Below are 23538 nucleotides of genomic sequence, written 5' to 3' on the forward strand. Positions count from 1 at the left end.
GTGAATTTTTCAGGGTTGGAGCTAAACTCTGTAGGACAGTGGCCCTCCAGGACTGAAGTTGCCCATCCCTGACCTACAGCATCTGACTTTTCCTAATTTTCGGCTAAAATGTGTCAGTTAATTGCTTTGCAGTAGAAATTATAATTCATGTGACGCATATATATTTTAGCAGATTTGACTAAATTCAAAGATTTGACTAGAATTTTTACTAATTTGAGAACCACTACACTAGGGGGAGCACCCTAGCTGTTTCTTCAGACCGTCAATCCTTACAGCTGTGTGGCCATCAACGACAAGATAAATGTATAAAGTGAAAACTAGCAAGGTGTGTTTTTTAGTCCTATTTCATTCAGTCCATCAAAGCTCAAAACCAGGTTATAGCTAATTTTGTTTAGGCAAATCGCATAGGCTCGTTTTAACTGCTTGTTTCTTTGCGAGATCTGGCAACACTGTTTTACAGTCAACATGGTCTGATTTAGCAAGCACGTGGATGGATATCTCAGCATACTGACAACTAAATTACCAAAATTTTATTTTGAGTTGATTAATATAGGCTATAATAGGTACGTAACCTCTGTGATAATACTATTCACGACAAGAGTCTTCCAGCTAACTGCTCTGAATGTCTAGCATGATTTAAATGTTCTAACTCCGTCTCAAACATTTTGCTTTACGTTTTTTTCGTACTAACAGTTACAGTAAATAAGGCAGACATGAAATCCAGAAAGAAGATAAAGTCCAAGAAACCCCAAACCTTCATATACACAAAATGTTTGATCTGCGGTGAACAGTACGGAGATGAGGTTTGTCGGTTTGTTTGTTTACGGTTTCATAATTTCACAAATAAAATAGTTGATTTTATTTGATGATTTACTGTATAATTGTGAATATATACATATATATAATATTTATTAATTTATTTATTTTAAATGTAATTTAAACAGACATTATTCACATATGCCACAGACTTCAAGTAATCTATTTTGTATATCTTTATTTATTTTTGGGCGATACATATAAAAAAAAATGATATGAAATGATAGGTAACATTATTTGCTAAATGATAGTGTTTGTTGGGACGCTCTCTTCCTGAAAACTATTTGATTGGACAAAATGAGTGCGTGCAGGATGAGTCATCAATATTTTTTGTCCGTTTTCAAGGAAGAGAAAATATTTTTCTTTTTTAAAATGTATTAAACAGAATTGAAGCACAAACATTTAAGGCATACTTCAACTATCATTCAAAAATACATATGTTTTTGTGTATACAGAATTTAGAAAAACAAAACACACACGCACACAAAAAGAAGAGTGAGATCTTAATCTAGTAACAGGAAAAAAAAGCTGTAAGAGGTTTCAGGGCATTTCTGTCCATCATCCATTCAAAGAAATTTTGCAAATAGCTTCAAATAAATCTTCCATCTGTTGAAAATGGGGTTTAATCTTTAAATCTTATTTTTAAAACATCTGTGGATAAAGTGTTTACCTAAAACAATCAGGTTATTTATCAAAAATTCGAAGTACTTATCATTCAAAAATATTCCAACTTTAATTTAGAAATTGAGACATTCAAAGGGTGTAGTGATATATTTTTAGATTGTATCCAACTTTGAAATGAAAGCCAAAATTAATAAACAAGAATGTTCTACTGTTTAATTTTTTTCCTCACAAATTCAATATGAATTGCTCTCCCAATTAAATCTCTTATGTAAAAAGCAATTGGATGGATAAATGGCGTTCGAAATTTAAAATGTCACTTCTTTGGCCTTAGTAAAATATCAGGTAAGATAAATATCACTCCCTTTTTTACAGAATTTGGACACTCATATGCATTCATATATCCACCATGAGGCAGTTGAGCATCTCAAGGGCAGGTATGGAATTACGGAGAACTGATTATAATGTCCTTCTCAGGTATAAAAAGAAAATATGCACTTTTGATATTGCAGTGAACAGTTGCATAAGTGTTTGGCATGTGATGTGTCCGTGCTGGGACTGGAGCAGTACAAGGAGCATATTGCCACCCGCAATCACACATACAGTCTGTACAGATTCCACAATAAGAGAAAAGAACAAAAATATCCTCAAGTGAACTACAATATTGACCTGACTGATGAGGAGTTTATAGCCCTTCAAACAGAGCGAAAAAAGTAAGTTTACCTCATATACATCCAACTGTATAATACAAGTTTTTGATTAAAAAAATGGTTGTTGAATTGCCTTTTAAAATAAATTGGCCTGTAATTTTTTCAATATAAATATTAATATGGATCAAAGATGTAAAAGTTATTTTCATCCATTTAGGAAGATACAAAAATGTACGGAGACTTGTTTTGTCTGCTGTCAGACTTTCCCTATACAGGTTAGCAACTTTCTGTAACTTTTTTTTTAGATATTTTAGATAAAGGCTAAAATAATCAGCTTCAGCATTTTTCATTGAATTAAAGACATAACAAAACAAAAAAAATTCTATAAGGAAGTAAATATTTAGATGTAATGACAGACCTGTGTTATGTCTGATGATTTAACTCATTGGTTTTTTCATTCCCAAATTGAATGTTTTATGGTTATTTTTACTCTGTAAGCACATTATGGCTTAGGATGTATGTTCTAGATCTGTTCTTTTTATAATTACCTTTATCTTTGCTGTCACAGGATGTGGATGCACATATGCACAGTATTGTCCACCATCAGGCGATTGAGCAACTGAAGGGCAGGTATGGGACGAAAATAGATTGATTGCTACATCTTTTAGGGCTGGTTCACACAAAACGTGTTTTTGCTTTGAAAAGTGGAATGGGGGAAAATCGTACGGTCGTAACTCATTTTAAACTTGAGCACCGCGTTTTTAGAACGCCGTGTCATGTGCAAGACGTGAGTGCAATGGTCAAACACATCTGTGTAGCGCGTGTTTTTATATAAAAAAAATAATGGAAAAGTAGGCAGTGGAATGGAAAAATGTGTTCTGTGTGACCGGCCCCTTACTCATGTACATGTTGTTTCAAACCAGTGTGACATTTAGTTGTTCTGTATTATGACAGAATTTTAATATTAAACTATTGAAAATAAATGTATGCTCTTCTTCCTACAGTCCACAAGTTCATAAGTGTTGGGCCTGTGACATGACTAAGACAGGAATGGCACAGTTTAAGGTGCATATTCGCACTCTTCATCACAAATACATGCTGTTTGAACTCCAAAAGATTACAGGAGATGGAAAACCTGTGGACTACAGTGCTGAAATTGATGATGAGCTTAGAGCCCTTTGTTACCAAAGAGATCAACAAATGTAAGCTTGCCAGTGTTTTGAATGAATGATGGTTGAGTGACTGAACAGTGTGGAACATTACTGAATGACCGAAGATTATCAATAGCCCTAAGGCACAAAAGTGTTTTTGCATCCCACCTCGCTGCTTATGTTACAATTTTTCAACTTTCTCAATTACTAACCGAGCATTTGCTCAACTTTTTCAAGGTTAAGAACTTATTTATGTGTGTGATTCATGTGTTGTGAATTGATGAGAAGTTCTCCTGTGTGTACAAAATAAGAAAAATCTATTTTATTTTTAACACAAGAACGTGTTCTATGTGAATGGTCCCTTGACACTCAGTGCTGCTTGTTTTCTTTATTATAAGGCAAGAGAAAAAGAGAGAGAAAATAAAGAAGTGGAAACAAGCAAAATTGAAGAAGGCACAGTTGTTAAAATCGAAAGAAAACACAAGTGAGATTGTGCATTTAACAAAACCTGTCATAGGCAATGAAGAGTTCACAAATGACCAGTTGCCAGAATCATGCTATCTCTTCGTCTCTTGGGAAAATCAAAATGACCACTCAGCATCTTTCCAGCTTAACCAAAACCTGCCTAAACGGAGACAAGAGAGCATACTTGATATGGACAGATCAAACGGGCCAATTGTGAAAAAGCCTCGTCTTGAGAACCCATCGGAGGATCTTCCTCAAGCAATGTCTGTTCATGGCACACCGACTCCAAAAATTGAAGATGGTACATCTGCTGGGCCTACGTGTTCCCCTGGACTGGTCCAAAGCAGGATAGAGGCCGACAAACCCAACTTGACAGCAACAAAAGGAACTTGTTCAACGACCAAGAATGAAGCTGTCATTCCCAAACCTCCACTACAAAAACGCAGTCGTTCCAAAAAGTCTATGAGGAAAGTTAACAAAGCAGCATCACAGAGTAAAGAGGGCACAACCAGGTGAATAAATCATGAATTTCACTTTTTGCTTCCCTTCTTTGAGACTCATTCTTTCATATTCTATTTAGCTTTAACATTTAAAAAAAAAAAATCACGTTTCATAAAATTGGATCCACAAGCATGTTTCTGACTTAAAAGCCTTCGGATCTCCTTGAAGATCTGTTGTCTCTGACATTTAAACTGTGATCTCCTTAACATCTCTCTCTTTTTTTTTTTCTTAGAGAAGGCATGAATGGGCAAGAGCCACACGATGATTCTCTTCCATCTGGAACTTCACTGGCTGAAATGTTTGAAAGCCAGACTTCAGGAAATGACTGCCAGGCAGTAGAGGTTGTTGAAAATTTTCGGCCTCAGACTGTGCGTGTTAAGAAAAAGAAATCAAATCAAATCAAAACCAACTCTTGTAACGTCCAGAAAAACAAGAAAAAAAAACGAGTATGAGAGTTTTAGAGTGAAGTTGTAACAAGTTATATATAGAAATGCTTGTTAATAGTTATTTGTCTTTTTTTTTTTTTTTTTATAGGACATTTCACATAACGATCTGAATCCCAAGACAAACAACAAAACATCTAGAAGTGAGTATTACGTTTTTTTTTGTAGCTTTGATTTAGCATTTGTTATTTAAATTGATTCTTAAAAATATATATATATATATTTGATTAATGCAAGGAAATGCAAATTTGAGTTTAGATTTCTTTTTTTTCTTTTTTTTGATTAGGTCAAATGTCCTTTTACAATTTAGTCATGAGTTATTTGCCAGATGTTAAACCTCATTCAGCTGTAATTGATAATTCAACCGTCTCTCTACCATCATAATCTAATTGACCACAGTAATATACTTGTACATATCATAAAGTTTATCTGTGTGTATATGATTCTTAGTGAAAGTGAAGAAGTTGTTGACGCTGTCTTCGAAAGAAGATGAGTTAACCAGCTCTTTGGAGGATGTAGGCGAGGAGTTGTTCCTGGCGTACTCTACCTTGCAGAGCGCTTACAAAGAAGTTGAGCGTTTACTAGCTGTTAAACAACAGGTACGTGGCTGCTCCATTAATCACCATCGCACCTTCACGCCGTAAACACGTCATCAGAAAAGAGAAGAGATGACACGTAGTTACAAGAGGAAGGGAAGTTATTTTGATTAAAGATTGAGGGAACATGCATTTTTAAAATTTATATGCATAGATAAATCATTTATAATAAATACTGCAATATTTATTTTTTTGCTATTTAATTATACTGTAATTTGCACAATACCAATATGTATGATATATATATATATATATATATATAATATTGTATGTATGTTTATTTGTTTTTATAACCTCAATCTCCTAATTACTGGGTATTAAAAGTTAGTAAGGTAGTTGTTAAATTTAAGTATTAGGTAGGATTAAGGGATGTAGAATATAGTCAAGCAGAACAATGCATTAATATGTCTTTATAAGTAATAATAAACAGCCAAAATCCTTGTGTATATGTGTATATATATATATATATATATATATATATATATATATATATATATATATATATATATATATATATATATATATATATATATATATATATATATATATATATATATATATCAATATATATATATATATATATATATATATATATATATATATATATATATATATCAATATATCAGAGTTTCCGCTAGAAAAAAATGGTGCCGGTCAAAGTGACCGGCAGAGGTTTCGTTTTCCGGACATTTTGATGATATGCCGGTCAAATATCGCCTCTTAATTAAGGGGGCGGGATTATTACACGATTTATTATTTATAATAATAATATTACCATCTTAAATGACAGTTCTCCATTACCGACGCGTCGCGACCGTTAAAGCGGCACTAAAAGACTGCTTTAAAACTTTCACAGAGACCTCAAACAGAAAGCACAAAGCCTTTCTTTAAAACGAATTTCGTTTTGTATTAATTGTATCTTAATTTTAATCAGTGTTTCATTATCCAATTTTCTCGATTTAATAAATAAAAAGTAAATATAGCAGACAATAAATAATCACGACATGAAGGCGCCAGCGCCTGAACTGGAGCTAACGTTAAGCTATCATCCATGAACCGAAATTTAACATATAAGGTAGCCTACTCGCCTCACACACCTAAAAAAAAAAAAAATAGAAATATATATCTACAGAAATCTTTACTTTTAAACAGAACCATTCAAATAAAACGATGTAATCCATATGAAATGTATTTTCTCTCCGGCGCGTTCACTACTGCGAAGATCGCGAGTCAGACTTCATCTTTGCAGCCGACACAGAAAGCACTTGTTTATTAATAGACAATTAAAATGTCTCACTGCAATATGTAACATATTCATAATCATTACTTTTGCTGGTTCTTTGTGACAGCTTTTAGGTGCCGTTTAGGCTACATGAACGCGTCACTGCATCAGCACCGAAAACAGAGAGAGAGAGCGTTATGAAAAATTGAGTGTGAGGGATTTGTTCACTTCACACAAAAAGATCTTGGAATGAGATGGCTAACTGTAGTAGCGTTTAGTCCACTGCCTATAATAGCCTAATTTAGAGATCACTTTTTTTTTTTTTTAACCGACCGCTGACAACTTTGATCGGTTAACGTTGATACGGTCAACCATCGATCAAACAGTCATCGGTTAACATCCATACTAGAGAGTAAACTTGACGGCACTCGCAAGAAAATGGATAAGTAGCTACATAATACAATTCACAAATATTGCACCATTTAAAAAATACATAGGCTACTGAGTTACTAAAACATTCTTTGTCAAATAATAGGCTACACCTGTTTGTTCACAGTTTTAACGTTCATGTTTCCATTTGTTTAATTTCAAGATCTGAGGTGAATTATAGGCCTATCCATTGTTGCTTTTACAGCTACAAAGCTGGAGCACTAAATTATATTCAAAGTCTGATTTCACGCTTTTAACATTAAATAAAGCACATAAACAGTACCAGAGATTATCACTGCCAGTTTGCCACACTTTGTGTTTGATGTTCCAGCGCGACGTTGCAGAAAAATAGAAACCGTTTCTAAATTAGAAATGTCGCGTGTCGCCATCGCGTCTGGTCAGGACAAACTCTGATTAACATGAAAAAGATACATTTTATCGCGTGTCGCGTGTAGTTAGATAGGACACGGTGTTAGGCAATTTTAATCGGACAATTTGACCGGAGAGATTTAATTTTGTCGGACATTTCATTTTTTTTCCGGTCAATGTCCGGCAATTACCGGACAACGGAAACCCTGATATATATATATATATATATATATATATATATATATATATATATATATATATAATCACACACACAATATCAATTCTTCTGTTGTCAGGTAACCTCAGAGATGGCCTCGCTCAGGACGAAGCGCATGAAGATTCTGCAGGATATGAAGAGTAAGAGTTCCTTTATCATTTCATATATTTTTTTCAGTTCAACTCATGTACTAACAAAGTATTCCTACTTTTTTTTTTTTTTATCTGAGATGTAATATATTATGCTTGTTTATGCTTGAAATGTTTTGTCAGATCTCACTCATTCAGACCAATAGGTGGGGCTAAATGCCTCCTGACAGCTGAGTGAACCTCTGAGGAAGGATTCCTCTTAGCCATCCCAGGGAGCCTTAAGGAGCAGCTGCACCATAGGATTCACTCCCAGGTGTATCTGATTCTGGACCTAACTCTCAGTGAACACAAATGACCTCTGTAAGCATGTATCTCATATGAGAGCACAGACTGCGTCATTGTAATGCAGTTTTATTGCAGTTCACATTGGATTATGCTCTTAACTTGATTAGATCGGTGCAGATTATTTCTAAGGAAAAAAGCAATAGCTTTTTAAACCTGATTCTGGCATGATAAAAATGTCATTTCTATATTGAAATGTAAAATTGCATAAAAAAGGTAACCTAAAATTTTTAAATATCAGTGAAAAATAATCTCTTTTTAGTCAAGATTGTGTGAGGTACTTTGTCAAACTACAAGGACATGAAAGGAGATGTCACAGACTACTATCTGAAGATTCAGGTTTATTAAAAGATTTTCATAATAGCATCAGCAGAATATGGACATTCACTCCATGATACAATAAATAGTGTAGTAATATGGATTTATCAGTTTAAATAATATTGCTTACAAGACAACATATTAGGATATTAATTCAGACTTACTCTGTAAGGTTTGTAGTTATTTTCCTTAGAGGAATCTGAATAATATTTGAAAATGTTAAATATTTGGCTGTTTTTATCATCTGTGTTCTTGCTACTCCAGCAGAAGAAGTTTGTTCATCCTCAAGGTCAACCATGTGTTTATCCGTTGCTTGCAGTCATGAATGCACAATTGTTGTACTATTTTTGTGCTGTTTGTTTATTCTCTGCAAACATGGCTATGACAACAAGTGGAATAAAACAGTGCAAAGTACTTTATTTAGTTGAATTATTTACAGTTGCACAGTAGCACACACATTTTACAACAAGGGTGGGTTCAAATGTGTGTAATTTATGGCATGACAGCATTTTGCTGAGTGACAACAAAATGTCATCTGAAAGGTATAGTCTAACAAATAATTGTTTAACAAGATCTAAATCGGCTTTCATGATTAATCCAGTTTGTTCTAGATTAGACCAAATCTGGCTGAAGAAAAAGCCACAATGGTGTACAGTATAATTGATACGAATGCAGATGTTTCTGTAATGTTCCACTTAATGGAGGTTGAAAATGGGTAAAGTCCACTGACTTGAGTGTCACCACGTCACCTATCTCTGTGTTTGTGTCTTTAGGCATACATGGTCAGTTGAAGCCACTGTGTATATAATATAGAAAACAGGAACTCGTTAGAATGAACAATAGCAGTGCAAATATGATTAAAATTCTCCTGTCTTAATCCTGTTAATATTCAATATACAGATTAAGCTCACCTCAAAAACATTGAGCTTGATAAGACCATCTCCATCCTTGTCAAAGGCTCTAAATGTCCCTGTAGGAGAATCATTTTTACTACAACTATCCAATAGCTGCAACTTAAAATCCTGGTTGCAATGCCTGTATGAACTTCAAGGTACTTTAGAAAAATAATAGAAACAAATCATCACATGTACACTTACTGAACATTGCCTCGAGTCGCACTAAACAGGAAATGTAGCTGTCGAAATCCAGCTCCATGTGTTCGTTGGCATATCGCATGCAAATAATGTCATACAGCTGATTGTTGAGTTGAAAACCTGAGGTAAAGTGAAATATCTTATGTTCTACCCTTTAACATTTTTTATATCGTTAAAAAAGACAACAGACTGCCAAACCTGCTTCAGTAAGAGCGTTCCTCATCTCAAAACTGCTGATTGTACTTGATTTGTCTGTGTCGAAACGCGTGAACACCAGCTGAAAATAGTGTAGAGAGAAACAGCATATCTATGGCTTTAACATATGTTGTAATACAGTGTAGTACAAAAGAACATGATTTGACATGCTTTATAAAGGTGAAAATTATGGCATACCTTCCACTGTTTAATTTTGTTCCATAAGTGTTTGAACTCTTGCAGGTTAAGGTGGCCTGTTCCATCAGTCTAAGGTGTTGTGGTTAAGATGACATTTTCAAAACCTTTGTATGACTGCAATTTTGCGTGTGACACATTTTGAACTTGAAATAACAGAACTATTTGTGACAAGTCATCCAAGTGCCACAAGGGGGCACCATAGAGTGGTGCAGGTAGTTAGCATCACACTGGTTGCCTGATCACAAAAACAAGCTCTGTGATCAACAAAAGTACTTTGACACTTGCATGTTTTGTCCATCAAGATCATTTTCACAGATGAACACAACTTTTATGAATTTTGAAGTCTAAATGCAGTTGCTAGAAGTAAAAAGCTAAAGGTAGGCTATAAACGAACTACGGTCCCAGGACTTCAACGTCACCATCACTAAGCTTCCGATAACTCTTAGTTTTTATCTAAAAACATTTTCACAGAAAGTTTGAGTTAGAATAGTTTATAAGAGCACAATTATAAGCATAATGAGGCTGTAAAAGTGAACTGAGTTTACCTGTTCGGTGTGATGACGTTTAATGTCCTCGACAGCCTCTGTAGTCCCATGTAGCTACTTGCTAGCAACTGCCTTTTCAAGACACGTAAACACGTAAAAATCACGAATGGTGTAATACTTATGTATTTTGTGTTGTGGAATAAAACGTTAAAGTGTCTTGAGCTTGTGTTCTCCACAGACCTTATTTTAGCCATTTAACCAAAATCACATTAAAAAAATCCATTGACTTCTGGGCGATAGAACCGGAGGTGCTAACATGCTAACTCGTTTCTGCGTTTTGGCCTACAAAGTGATGTCATACTTGCACCATTCTATTATCATGCTTGCAGCCAGTTGCAGGAAGTAATTTCAATCTCCAGAGAGGAACCCTTACACCTGGGATGTATAGATCTTAGTCAGGGCAGACGCCATATTGAATATTTTGAGGCTGTGAGGGATAGACCATAGACAGTATGGATAGACTAGTCTTTACAATGGTACGTGATGTATGTATATAGGTACTCGATTTTTTTTCTACTAAAATCTCCTTTGAAAAGATGTTTTGTCAGCTGGCCTATTGGCATGTTGTTAAACTACGGTGCAAATCCATAGAACACACTGTACTTCAATCCCTCAGAGCCTCGTTTTCATTCCTGTCAAAAATGCACAACCCTAAATAAGGTCTATTATTAAGTTGGTTGTATGTGAAATCAGCCCCCATATCTTTATTGACTATTTCCTACTAATATAGTTCCACTAATATAGTTCACTTGATGGAGTGAATGAAAAAGACTGAGCTAGCCGTTCAGATGGTACACTGTAAAAAATTATTGTGATTTTAATGGTAAAAGACCATAGTAAAAATGCTATGGTGAAAAACTGTTAATTGGTTAACAGATAGTTTCTGTAATATATACAGTGAATAACTGTGATAGATCTAACAGTACATTTAGGCTAATGAAATTTTACAGTAAAATACAGTTTTTGGAAGTGAAAAAGAAGTCCATTATAATTTACAGTAAAAAAACAAACATAAATTGACATTCCCACAATTCCCTGCGTGACACTTGATGTGAGTCAAAGTTTTTCTTATTTTTTTCTAATCAGTTATGTACATTAGGGTTTTATGTTACATTTAATGTTGTTCAATTCATGTTTATTGCATTTTTAAAATTGTATCTGTGTTACTATGATGGTGTTTAGTGTTTGTGTGAATGACACTGTGCCGCTTCTATATATTAATATTAACTTACTTATGGAAAAGCTGCTTGTGATGAGCTTTGATTCATCGTGTGACTCTCATTACCACTGTGATTGGTGGTTGTTGTCAGTGTAATACAATGGTTCAAAACAGATATTAGTTCTTCAACATTATTTCATATAATTAATTATTTTTATTTTTTTACTGTAATTTTAAGTTGTCTGTAAAACCTCAAATGTTGCTACCGTATTTTTTATTGTAAATTTCTGGCAATCACATATGCCAGTTTTTTACCGTAAATTTACTGACTTTTTTGTACACATTTACAAACCCATTTTTGTTGGTCGCCAAATTTTTGGACTCTTCTTTTCTGTACTACCGCTGAGCATATAGTGGCTCTACTGTTTCTTTGGTTCTAAAGTGGTGCGTTCACATTAACGAAATTTCACCAAAATGTAAAAAGGTTAATTGTCAGTGGTGTTGTCAGTCATAATGCACAGCAAACCTAATGAAGGATACATCCATGAGTGCAATCATACTTCTGCAGCTCTCCAGACTGAAACCCTCTGTTTTTAGCTCTTTATCTGAGGAAAGGGAGGAATAGATAATAAATACCCTACAGACAGAGACAGTATATTAGAGAATTAGTAGTAGAAAACAAGATTTCGCTCACGTTTGGCAATCGCTCTATTAAGGACAGTCCTGAGTTCATTGGCATTAATCTGCATGTCCTGCAAGGAGCGAACGTGATTTAGTCACAGTTATAGTGTGAAGTAAATATGAATTTCAAACATGCATTTTTGCTCTTACGTCTCCAGCTATCTGCTGAAAGATGGCCCTGAACTGTTTTTCCTCTTCAGTCTCCTCCTCCTCCTCAAGTGGCTGAACATGAGAAATTAGAAATACTGAACGTACAACATATTAAATTGAGCATACAGTAAATATGTATGAGTGTGCCTTTAAATAGTTTAAATATTGTGCCAATATATATATATAGTATTTCATTTTTTGTTTTCACTTTTAATCACAAAAAAAGCATGTCCATTTAATAAATGGTCTTTAGAACTCAGAGATTTTTTAAAAATGTCATTCTCCAAGACTGGCACAAGGCAGTTTTGTGTTGTTATGATTCTGACTGTCATTATGAATTACAGTTTTGACATTGTACCTTCGCATGCTGTGCTCATGCTGTTTGTCATTACTGAAGCACAACTGAAGATGTCTGTCTGCAGCAGTGCAGCTAATTATTTTCCATCTTTCTCATCCTTTTTATCATCTGACGTGGGCTGACATAGAATATTGCCCAGAAAAGTAAGGAAATTGATGGAACATCTCAATCTCATTTCCATATTTACCTTGATTTTCTTCTTGACAGCATCCGTCTGTTGGTGTAAGAAAGTGAAATGATAGATATAAACATGCTTTTTAGTCTCTTTGGTGTTTATAAAGTGAAAAGGCTACTGAATATGAGATTTACTTTATTTTGTTTGGTTGTACTAACACTTGACATAGTGATTCATTGATTTGGACAAGTAGAGAGGCAGGATGAAATGTGAGCTGCGTCCCAATTCAGAGACTGTATCCTTCGAAGGCTGATTGCGTCACGGAGGCACGACGAATGCTGTCCCAATTCGAAGGTTCCTTCAAATGCAGCCTCGAAAATTGCATGACAACCGAATTTTTTTGAGAGAAATTGCTGGATTACACTTTTAAATGTAAGTATTGGGTTTCAAATTACTCAAATATCTAATACTAACAAATCTTACTAAGATGATATTTTATTATGTACAGTAATAGACCATGGTGAACATATTTAGACAGGTTGTAAACTGTTTCGTTTTCAGAAAGTTGAATATAACTTTAAAAAAAGTCCAGTTATTGCTGCTCGTCAACGACAGCTGTCAGTTGCTAGGCGACAAGAACAATCCTCCTTAGGCCAGACATCTCATTTAACAGCTTCACTGCTTTCGAAGGCGTGGCCTCTGAATTGGGACACAGCTATTATGAGCTGCCACAGAACATGACAGACAGAGACAGGTGTTGACTCACCACAGGCTCTGACTCGATCTCTGCATCTATAACCCTGAGAGAAAACGTGCAGCTGTCAGCCAAATGCACAGGAGCATTTACAGGTCAAAAGGTTCTTTAAAAACATATTTGAAAAAGGAAAAAGTAAAGGGCTTAATTGAAAAGTCAATAACAGACTTTATATAATGCTTAACAGAAGTATTGCATACTCATATATGAATGTATATGAAAATGAATGAATTTATGTGAAGCATACGTTTTTTTGTGAAAGAATTAAATGCATTTATTCAGCAAGGATGCATTAAGTTAATCAAAAGCGACAGCAAAGACATTTAATGTTATTATTCTTGTAGTGTTTGAGGGTTTCTACAAAAATATTAAGAATCAGCTGTTTTAAACTGATAATAATAAGAAATGTTTCTTGAGCACCAAATCAGCTCAATTATAATTATTTCTGAAGGATCATGTGACACTGAAGACTGGATTAATCGCTGCTGAAAATATTCATATTAATAATGATAATATACAAAAATTATATATAGGCCTAAATAATTTTTATGACAACATCATGATAATATATGTTAACATATTAGTTAATGCTATTATAATGACTGATCATAACAACTGATTTGACATTCATAATCAGACAGAAATTCAGTGACTCACTCTGAGGTGCTCTTGTTCTCAGAGAAGACTCTGAGCAGAAACTCGCTCTCCTTGTGGGGGTCAAAGGTGGACGGAATGATGACATACTCGCCCGGTTTCAGGCAGAAACGTTCTGTCATCTCGCGTATGTTGACATAAGACTTGCTGCGAGCTATGGAAGCATTATAAAGGAAGAAATCCTTTTGCAGCTGTTGTTGGCTACCCTTCATCTAAAATGAAGATAGCAGATAGAACATTTCAAGACAAAGATTTTTTAGTTTTTTGTGATGTATAACTTTAGACAAGCTACAATTAGAGAAATAATAGGGTGTCTTCTGCTAAACTAAATGTTTTATGGAAAATCTATAATAATCTAGTTGTTCATTATTATTTCTAGCCCAGCCTATTTCAGATTTAAGACAAAATCTACATTCTTTTTTAGAATTTTCCAGATCTTGAAATCACAATTTCCTGATATTTACAGGTTTTCTATGAACAATTACATCATGATCTCATCAGTGTGGTCTCTTCATGATAGTCATACCTCCTTAGGAACCTGTAAAAGACAATTGGTAAAATGGTTATTAAACTACTAATAAATACACACTATTTAGCCATCCACATTGATTACATGTACCACGCAGAAATGTTCCTATTAATACCGAAAGAGTACTTGTTTGTGCGCACCTCATATATGGCGAACCCAATGTTGTATAGGCCGGCACCCACGCAACGCTCTTTTCTTCTGCCCTTCTGCATTAGTGCCACCACCACAGTGCAGGTCTTCTCTTTAACGTCCGCGTCCACAAGAACCAGGCGGAACTGAGGGTTTGTCCAGAATGTGTCTGTAACAAAATGGACAGAAATATGTTTTTAGTAGTGATGCATAGGGATGTTTTGACATAAGGTCAGTTTTTTACAATTATAATTGTTATAGTTGGAAAACATTTTCATCTGTAAGGAAATGGCTTAAATATGAAACACAATTTTCATGGAAAAGCCATTAACAGTATTTATAAAATGTTTAACAGATAAGTACTGCATGTACATTCATATATGAATATATAAGCATAAATTCCAACTTTTGGGGTTAGTAAAATTGTTTTTTTGAAAGAAATTGATACTTTTATTCAGCAAGGATGCCTTAAATTAACGACAAGTGACAGCAAAGACATTTACAATGTTACCGTTATGCAATTTCAGTCAGGATCACTTTGAGAATTACATTTATTGGCAATCTTTGGATTTGGCGAGAGGCTTAGCCTCTAAGGTGCTCGAGCGGCCATACTAGACGAGATACATCCTTGAGACACAAATCCCCCAAGCCTTATAATAACCAAATATTTCTTAGCATATGTTTACAGAAGGAGATACAATGATTACGTACATAGAGTTTTACAGAATCCACTGCTCTGTTATGAAGATGCTAGGAGGTGGAGGTGGGTGTAAATGTCTGTGCGACAGACTGCGGAGCATTCGTTGAAGGAGCTTAAATACTATAGTTGATTAGAGTAGGTGAAGTAACAAATCAGCTGAGCGTCATCTGATATTGTTTAGCAATCAGTGGTCTGCCTCAGCCTGAACTACGCTTGTATGTTTCTCATTTTCATTTAGTTTAATGTGATGTACTCAAAATAAAATAAAAGTATTATAGACATGTTATAGACAAACTAAAAATATGGTTAATATTATTAGGCTATATATTCATCAGCAATAGCAATATTGTTAACGTAAGTGGCTTTTAAAACCATCTTAGACTTTTAATCATGATTGCAAAAGAGGCTACAATAATTATACTATATACCAGGAAAGTTTCTGCAGCCACCGGCAGAGCAGCCTTTCACCCATCGGCCCTCATGTATGGTCACAGTCCACTTGAGCATACAGTCGTCCTCAAGAGTGTCCGGGGTCAGATTACAGATCTCCAGTTTGGTGAAGTTCTTCTGAAACTCCTCAAAGCACATCCTTGCATAAAGACAAATAAGCAAAATTATAAAAGAGACCGGCTTCCATTTATGAGTATTAAATGAAGCATGATACTGTTTAAAGCATAAACTGTTTGAGACTTTCTGGAAGCCTGATGGTCTCATGAAGCTGTGAAGGTACTAACCAGAACTCCCCTTGCTCTGTAGGCCGGAGTCTCTCCTTGTCTTGCTCAGACTTGGCTAGTGCAGCCCAGTCATTGGACTTACAGGCGGGAGGGGGGGCAACTCCCCAAGGGTCTCGTACACGAACCAGACGAATCAATAGGTCTTTACCATCCTTACGTTTACCCTGTGAATGAGGTTTTAGCTATTGCATTGAAATATGTTGCTTATATATGCCAAGACTGTGTACTTATGCAATGTCATGTATTAGGATGTGACAGATACAAATGCTCAAGTACATGACAAACCCACATGCTCAACTCCAGTGACTGAATACGCATGGCCTCTCACGAGTCCAGATGGAGTTTTAGTCCTTTGAGCAGTTGGGACCAAATTCTGTGCAGGAGAAACAAAATATAATGAAACATTACGTTTATGTCACAGAATACAGCCGTTTTTATTAAAAAGTTTTATTATACTGTGACAAGCAGGGCGGGGCCGATAGCCGTGGGAACAGTGCTCTGTGGCTCTTGGCCCTGCCCTGCTTGTCACAGTATAATAAAACTGCTTGTCACTTATTATACTTTCATTATTAATATCAAACCAGCAAGAGGATTGTGATTGTGTGTAATAGTTCAATAATTGTAGACACAATACTGCCCGTGTATATCTGTCAACGAAAATAGTTTTCATTTACGAATATACCATAGTAGAGTTTAGTTCCTGAATTAATCACTGTATTTGAATGAACTGTTGAATGAATGATTCAGTGACTCACTCATAAAGATAGTGGCTGCATCAGAAATCGCATACTTCCCTATTACACATATGTCCGAATTCAAGGTCATAAACCAGTAGTGGACACTTTACTATCCCATGAGGCCACAAGAGAGAAAGTCAGTAGCAAAGCCACTTGAAGGCAAGCCTGCAACCTTAGCCGAAAAAAGTGTAATGCCTGCTAATGCTCTTAAACATTCGGTTTGGATTATTCTATTTTTAGAGTTTAGAGTTTTATTAGAGAAGTCACAGACAATGGTATGATTCAGTTTACGGCACTTCTCATTAATTTCTATATTGTAATTATCCGCAAACAGTGATTGACTGTCGAACAACTCTGAACAAAATTTAATGACGTTAAAGGATGTAATGTGATTGGTTATCAAGGCACACGTGATCCCAGTTAGCCGTTGCGCTTTCTCCAATGGTAAAGCCGCGGACCCTCGTATCTTCCAATAATAGACCATCTCTGGTATTTGAATGGCAGTGAAGCAACACAACCGACGCTGGTAGGTGACATGACAATGACAACATGACTGATGTAATACGTCTGGATTAAATTCATACTACACACGTTCATACAATATAGAACATAGGTTTTAATAGCCGTACCTACTAAGAGAGTATGCAATTTCAGACACAGTCAATCTTTTGTTTTCTTCCTAAATTAATCATTCTAACTGAATTAATTATTTGAGTGAAGGATTCAATGATAGTGACACCTATTGGCAAATTGATGTAACGTACAAAAAGAGTCACTGAAAAATTTCCACCACAAATGCAGTCTGATGTCAGTCTGTCTGAAATACAAATGGTGCTCACTGCAGAGCCAAAAGGTGTCCAGCTCCCCCTCTCTGGATGTCATGGATGGACTTCGACATGGTCCAGCTCCACCTTACTGGACCTAATGGGTGGAGCTTGACCCAATTAGGTTAGGGATAGTGTTATGGATAGGGTTAGGGTGTGGCTGAACCTTTAAGCTCCACCCATTATGTCCAAAGAGGGGAGCTTAACATCAAGCTCGACCTATTGGCTCTGCAGTATGCAGTCTCACCTGAAATCCGCAAACACTTGTGTAATTCAGAACCGCATTAGCATACAACTACTATTTCTGCCATAGAAAGATATGGTAAAAGTAGTAAGAGTAGTATGCGGTTCCGCATCAGTGGAGTGTGTACAATAAGCTTTATAGTTTGTACATTTTAGACAGCACACACAAAGAAGTGTCAGCTATATTTACTGTATCAGCTGTTTTTTAACCCTAACAGCATCTAATACGTTTGGAATCGAAGGAAGCCTACATCTATGGCGCAGCCCATGAGGGACCCTCTCTTCAGAGCCTTCCTCATGATGTTGTACAACTCCTTCGGGGCCTCTGTAATCTCATATAACTCAGTTACTCCTCCAGTGAAGTCCTCCATGGCCTCCAGTGAGTTTCCGCCCTTTAAAGCTTCATAAGAGCCATGTAACCTGGGAAACAGAAGTCAAACCAGCACATTCAGCACTTTGGTCTGATTTTTGACAGAAGAAAAGGATATTTAGAAGAGCTTATATATCATCATGGCAAAGTATTATTGTGTTAGATATAATCTAGTAAATTAAGATTTTTAACTTACTTTGCATATGCCTTCTCCAGAAGAGCACTCCAGAATTCATTCTTCTGTCCAGACCTGGTGAACACCAACTGGTTTTTGTATGTGGGAAGTCGATCATCCACAATCACATCCACCCACTCACCATAGCGCCAGAACTAGAAGAATAAAGAAAGGGTGTTTTAAATAGTTGAGCTTGTGCCTTATTCATCGGAGAAAAAAGTTTATATATAAGAAACTATATCTGAAATACAGAACAGTCCAGTTTTGATGCCCATACCTGGAAATGAAAAATGCCAGCATAGTTTTCAGTGAAGCTCTGGTCATGGGGAACCACCCTCTTCAGGATTATATCATTCAGGGTCAGGCAAGCTATAGCAGCCAGCAGCCAGCAGTCTCCTGCAGGTGTTAATGGTTAATTTACAATCACCAGGAGTAAGATTTTACTAAAACCTATAAAAATCTTGTATGAAAAAATATATGATATATATATATATATATATATATATATATATATAGAGATAGATAGATAGATAGATAGATAGATAGATAGATAGATAGATAGATAGATAGATAGATATATGCTGTGCATTTAACAATGGAGTTCAGCATATCACACCTCAGTACATTTCAAGGTATTAGGATATTTTGCCATATTGTTTCATTTACTGTTTATTTTTGGTGCAATATTTTACAATACAATTACAATTACAAAATATTTTATGCTTAATATATTGCATAAGTCGTATAGACCACTTTTTTGCCATTGTCATTTGCGCATTCACTTTCATTATTTTAAAAACAGCGGCTTCACCTTTTTGTGTTCCGCAGGAAAAAAGAAAGAAAGAAAATTAATTAAATAATGCAGTATTGCTCATGTAAAATTAAAAGGATTTAAGTTTAAACAAAAAACTGCACTGCAAAAGCTTTGCGTGTATGAAACTGTACACTGTACAGGTGCAGAAATGAACGCCTTTGCTCTATGCGCCTCATGCATTCACGGGATGCCTCTGTGGAATACAGCACCGCAACATGGATACCGCAGCGGACACTTTATTAATTTCTTCAAGCCTTTTGTGTCACGCAACCAATCTATTTTTCAACAGTGTTTGAATACATTGAGAGGTGAGGAAATGGGTGGCATTTCCACATGCAGACCACAAGCAGAGGCTATCTTTGGTGACTCTGCCACGCTTTGAACAGGAAATGTGCAACTTTGGATCTCATTAAAATCAGGATCACAAACCCTGAGTTTCTGGCCCTGTCCCAAATGGAACCCTAAGGCCCAGTCCCAAATGGCACACTTCATGTTCATTTGATATCTTGCTCGATGTCCCTTAAGTCCACAAGAGTGTCCCATTTGTCATTTTAGGTTTCAGAGGGCCCTGGTGATCTTCCTCTGAGTCCACACTTTCGTGACATAATGTCGCTTTTAGTAGATGTCTGCTGCGGAGCTTGCGGGCTCTGCAAAAGTGCACATCGAGGGCGCAAAGGGGCATTTGCAAGCACCCTTTTGAAACCTAAAATGACAAATGGACACCCTAAGGTAGGGTTCCTCAAATTCTGTCCTATCGGGCCACTGCCCTGCAGAGTTCAGTTCCAACCCTAATCAAACACACCTGAACAAGCTCATTAGGTTCCAATTCTTGAGTGCCTTGGCTTTATATGTTTTTATGAGTCGCATTTTCCCTACATTTCAGTCCAAAAAGCACCGGGATACGAATTTTTACACCCCGTGCAGCGCTTTTTTGCACTCATTGTCTTATAAGCTAAATAAGCTCTTCAGAGACCTTGGTCTACCAGGGCTGGATTTCAGGAACCCTGCTCTACGGTCTTGTGGACTAAAAGAACACGTGCACACGGCGGCCATAGTAAGGCCAAAAGACCACAAGTGCACGTGTGCCATTTGGGACAGGGCCTCCTTCTTCAACACAGACCACTTCAGCTGTGTACCTCCATCACGGTGTCTCCCTTTTTAATAACAGTAAGCCTGATACAGTTTGTCTGTGTATCTCAGACGTTTGAACCTCAGTGCCTTTTGACCCTGATCGCCAGGGCAAGAGAACAGCTTGAGGTAACACAATATATATATTGGTACCATTTTGGTTATCGGCCAATATTATAGAGAGCTTTTAACTATCTGTATAGTCAATATTGGATATTAAATTGTTCTTGGTAATTTCCCATATTTTACATTTACCTTTGCCATCATCTAATGGTCACTTAAAAAGTGAATCTTTAAAAACAAAAATAATTTACTAACACTGCTAAATGTAATCTTTAGCCAATTTTGAAATATGTAGGCCTATCAATTTTTCATAAGGCAGGCTACATAATGTTGTGATCTATTTTAGGTTTTTAATTATTTATAGATTAATTCGAATTTTAATATTGCCCATTTATCAGTTATCAGCCATGACAAATAACGATCTGCTTATCGGTATCCTTCTGAATTTTAATATTGGTGAATGCCCAGATAGTATGTATTTTATGATATTTTTTTAGATAGAATGTCATATATTGACACTTTCGTACCCAGGTCTCCTTGGCAGATATCTGTCCTGTTGGCTCCCCCAAGAATGAACTCTGGATTGCTACAAATTTCCTGTTTTGGGGAAGAGAGAAACGTACAGTTATTATAATCATAGTTTTATATCATAGTTGTATTGTTAGACCTCTGCTGGCTTCACAAAAAGCACCACAAAAAGGTGCTGGCACCACCACAGAAATACAGCAGCTGTCCTGGGTCATAAAGTTTGCTAGCAGGAACTTCGCTTCAAGGCACAGGGACATCAAGGCAGGATAATGTACAGTATGTAAGTCCATGGAGACACATACTCATTATTTTTAAAGTGTCAGTAAAGACATCTGAAATGGCATGATTGTCTTTTTGAAGCACCGTCTAAAAATTGTTTTATAGACCTAGCACTAGCAGACATATAAGACCTCGTCCAGTAACCTGATTCTCTGAAGCAGTATCATCAAGCAATAGTAAATGTATGTCACGCATCAATCAAAACAGTCACGTTTTTATAAGTAACATGAGATGGACTAGCAAAAAACACTGCATGTATCCAGTGAGGACTCTAGCAGATGCTCTTCTCAATTATCTGAGAAGCAAGACGCATGTAATTTAGCAAGACGCTAATGTAATCTGTCTATACTCTAAAAAACATTATTATGTTACATAAACTTCATCAACATATATCAAACCTACTGATAGAAGTCTATTATCAGGTAGAGCTCTGCTATATGAAGCATTGGAAAGTCAGCTGGTTGAGAACACACACTACAGGAACACTGCCACATTCTCATGGCATGGCTGCAAGAAATATCTTATCTCATGCCTCAGCCTATTCATTTGGAGACTGAAAACGAATGTAACGTCCTTGTTAAGTGAAACCAACTGAAAAATGAATAGGCCTACACTGCAATTAATCAATAGTCAGAAAATACATTCATTTTATGAAGGTATTATAGGCAGGTAAGGAGGAAGTTAATGGAGATTGTAATTGAGGAAATAGAGAAATTCCAACTTATTTAAGCAGCTCACAAACCAAAGGCAAAAATAAAAATAATTTGTATATAAAAAAAAGATTTAAATTAAATTACATACAAAAAAGGCAAAAATAAATTAAATGTTGTAAAATAATATTTAAAAAAATATTAAATTAAATTGAAAATAAATTACGTTTTAATAAGCAAAAAAATAAAATACATATCTGGAAATGCAGAAATTATAACCTGTCCCAGACATGGTGCAATGCAGCTGATCTCATGCACACTGCCACCTTACGGTATAAGCCACTCACCGATGGGCGCTTCCATTCAAGCTTTAATGGGAACTTCTCACTGTAAAAGAGAGAGGAGTCCTGGGCCGGGAACAGGGGATCTTCAAAGATTACTTTTTTGCGTACATATTTGTCTTTGAGCTCCTGAAATTCCTTGAGCCGCCTGGCATCTTTAACAGCCTCATTACGGCTCAGAATGGCCGAATAAATGTTTCCAGGGGCAGTAAACCTGTCCACAGTCTGTGGAGCAGCTTCAGTCAGCTGGACAGATATTTCTGAAAACTTCGTTTCTCCTGCCATATTGCTCTTTGAAGACAGATGCCAAAGGAGCGATGAGTGAATATAAAGCTTAGTGTCAGAATCTGAGGTGGCTCAGTTATCTCAGCTTAGTCCTTATTTCACTCCTCAGTTCCTTTATATTCTGGAGGAGTCACTCCCCTGTCCATATACACAAATAAACAGTCACGTTAAGGCAAATGTTTCACACCGGTTCCGCACATGCTCACATTTACTTGCATACACACACCCAACATTTCCCCGTTCCTCTTAGAAGCGAACTCTATTTATAGGCCTCCTGCAGGGACGTGAGGGTTTCTCTCTTTCTGCCTGTCTAATGGGGGCATGGTTCCCAACTGGTGACCTCATTCCAATGCTGATAATGGGAATAACAGAGGTCCAGTCAAAGATATGAAAATTAAAACCCTGGAACATCGTAAAGCATCCAAATTCATATTTCTACAAATATTTAGATGAACACCTTCATAGATATTTTAAAAGTTAACTTTGGCTAAACAAAACTTAGCCTATATTTACTTCCAAATTTGATATATTCAGACATAATACATTTATATTAATAAATAACCCTCGACTCCCACCGAGGATAAGTACTTTGGAGAATGGATTAAATAAATATTGTGACATACAGTACAGAAAGTTAAAGTAAATTTGATTTAGAGGTATAGGCCTATTCTCTGTACATTCGTATCAGAATTCCATGTGAGGTAAGCGTAAGGCAAATATATCATTCATAATATAGGCTATATATAATATAAATGCATCATATATAATAATGTCTATATATAGTGAAATTATATTAGAAGAATAAATGTGTATGTTTTTCTCTCCATAGGTCACTAAGGGTAAATCATGAGCAGTGAAGGTGGCAGAATCATGCAAG

At 36.0% G+C, this 23538-nt stretch overlaps 2 protein-coding genes across 7 annotated transcripts; one reads left to right on the forward strand and one right to left on the reverse strand.

Moving 5' to 3' along the window:
• Positions 1-13: 13 nt before the first annotated feature.
• On the forward strand, positions 14-8014 carry znf106b (zinc finger protein 106b). 6 transcript variants are annotated; one of them, XM_084431387.1, is made up of 14 exons: positions 14-112; positions 233-325; positions 694-803; positions 1813-1874; positions 1950-2150; positions 2305-2362; positions 2656-2717; positions 3092-3289; positions 3637-4215; positions 4437-4650; positions 4739-4790; positions 5098-5246; positions 7560-7620; positions 7753-8014. In XM_084431387.1, exons 3-14 carry the CDS (start codon positions 714-716, stop codon positions 7773-7775), a joined length of 1749 nt encoding a protein of 582 aa, XP_084287513.1. In that variant the 5' UTR covers positions 14-112; positions 233-325; positions 694-713; the 3' UTR covers positions 7776-8014. The 6 variants fall into 6 exon arrangements, with proteins under 6 accessions (XP_084287513.1, XP_084287512.1, XP_084287514.1 ...); XM_084431386.1 differs by having other exon boundaries at positions 14-325; XM_084431388.1 differs by lacking the exon at positions 694-803.
• A 607-nt stretch (positions 8015-8621) lies between these two features.
• Positions 8622-22891, reverse strand: capn3b (calpain 3b). The gene is made up of 21 exons (XM_084431384.1): positions 22383-22891; positions 21106-21175; positions 18851-18969; positions 18595-18728; positions 18280-18448; positions 16514-16597; positions 16225-16388; positions 15919-16079; positions 14802-14959; positions 14659-14670; positions 14136-14344; positions 13491-13524; positions 12797-12823; positions 12252-12323; positions 12115-12172; positions 11961-12025; positions 9717-9785; positions 9522-9600; positions 9327-9443; positions 9141-9199; positions 8622-9025 (listed from the first exon to the last, which is right to left on the reverse strand). Exons 1-21 carry the CDS (start codon positions 22659-22661, stop codon positions 8999-9001), a joined length of 2166 nt encoding a protein of 721 aa, XP_084287510.1. The 5' UTR covers positions 22662-22891; the 3' UTR covers positions 8622-8998.
• Between the last annotated feature and the right edge of the window lie 647 nt (positions 22892-23538).

The sequence above is a fragment of the Rutilus rutilus genome, assembly GCF_951802725.1.
Source record: "Rutilus rutilus genome assembly, chromosome: 15".
NCBI classification, from domain to species: Eukaryota; Metazoa; Chordata; class Actinopteri; order Cypriniformes; family Leuciscidae; genus Rutilus; species Rutilus rutilus.

Excerpts from the sequence above, each read along its gene's own strand:
- capn3b (XM_084431384.1), bottom strand. The coding sequence starts at position 22,661 with ATGGCAGGAGAAACGAAGTTTTCAGAAATATCTGTCCAGCTGACTGAA. Across the intron at positions 18,449-18,594 it reads CTGGAGAAGGCATATGCAAA|GTTACATGGCTCTTATGAAG; the intron begins GTAAGTTAAAAA and ends TCTGTTTCCCAG. Across the intron at positions 14,960-15,918 it reads TGGCTGCAGAAACTTTCCTG|ACACATTCTGGACAAACCCT; the intron begins GTATATAGTATA and ends ATTTTGTTACAG.
- znf106b (XM_084431386.1), top strand. The coding sequence starts at position 714 with ATGAAATCCAGAAAGAAGATAAAGTCCAAGAAACCCCAAACCTTCATA. Across the intron at positions 2,151-2,304 it reads CTTCAAACAGAGCGAAAAAA|GAAGATACAAAAATGTACGG; the intron begins GTAAGTTTACCT and ends TCATCCATTTAG. Across the intron at positions 3,290-3,636 it reads TACCAAAGAGATCAACAAAT|GCAAGAGAAAAAGAGAGAGA; the intron begins GTAAGCTTGCCA and ends CTTTATTATAAG.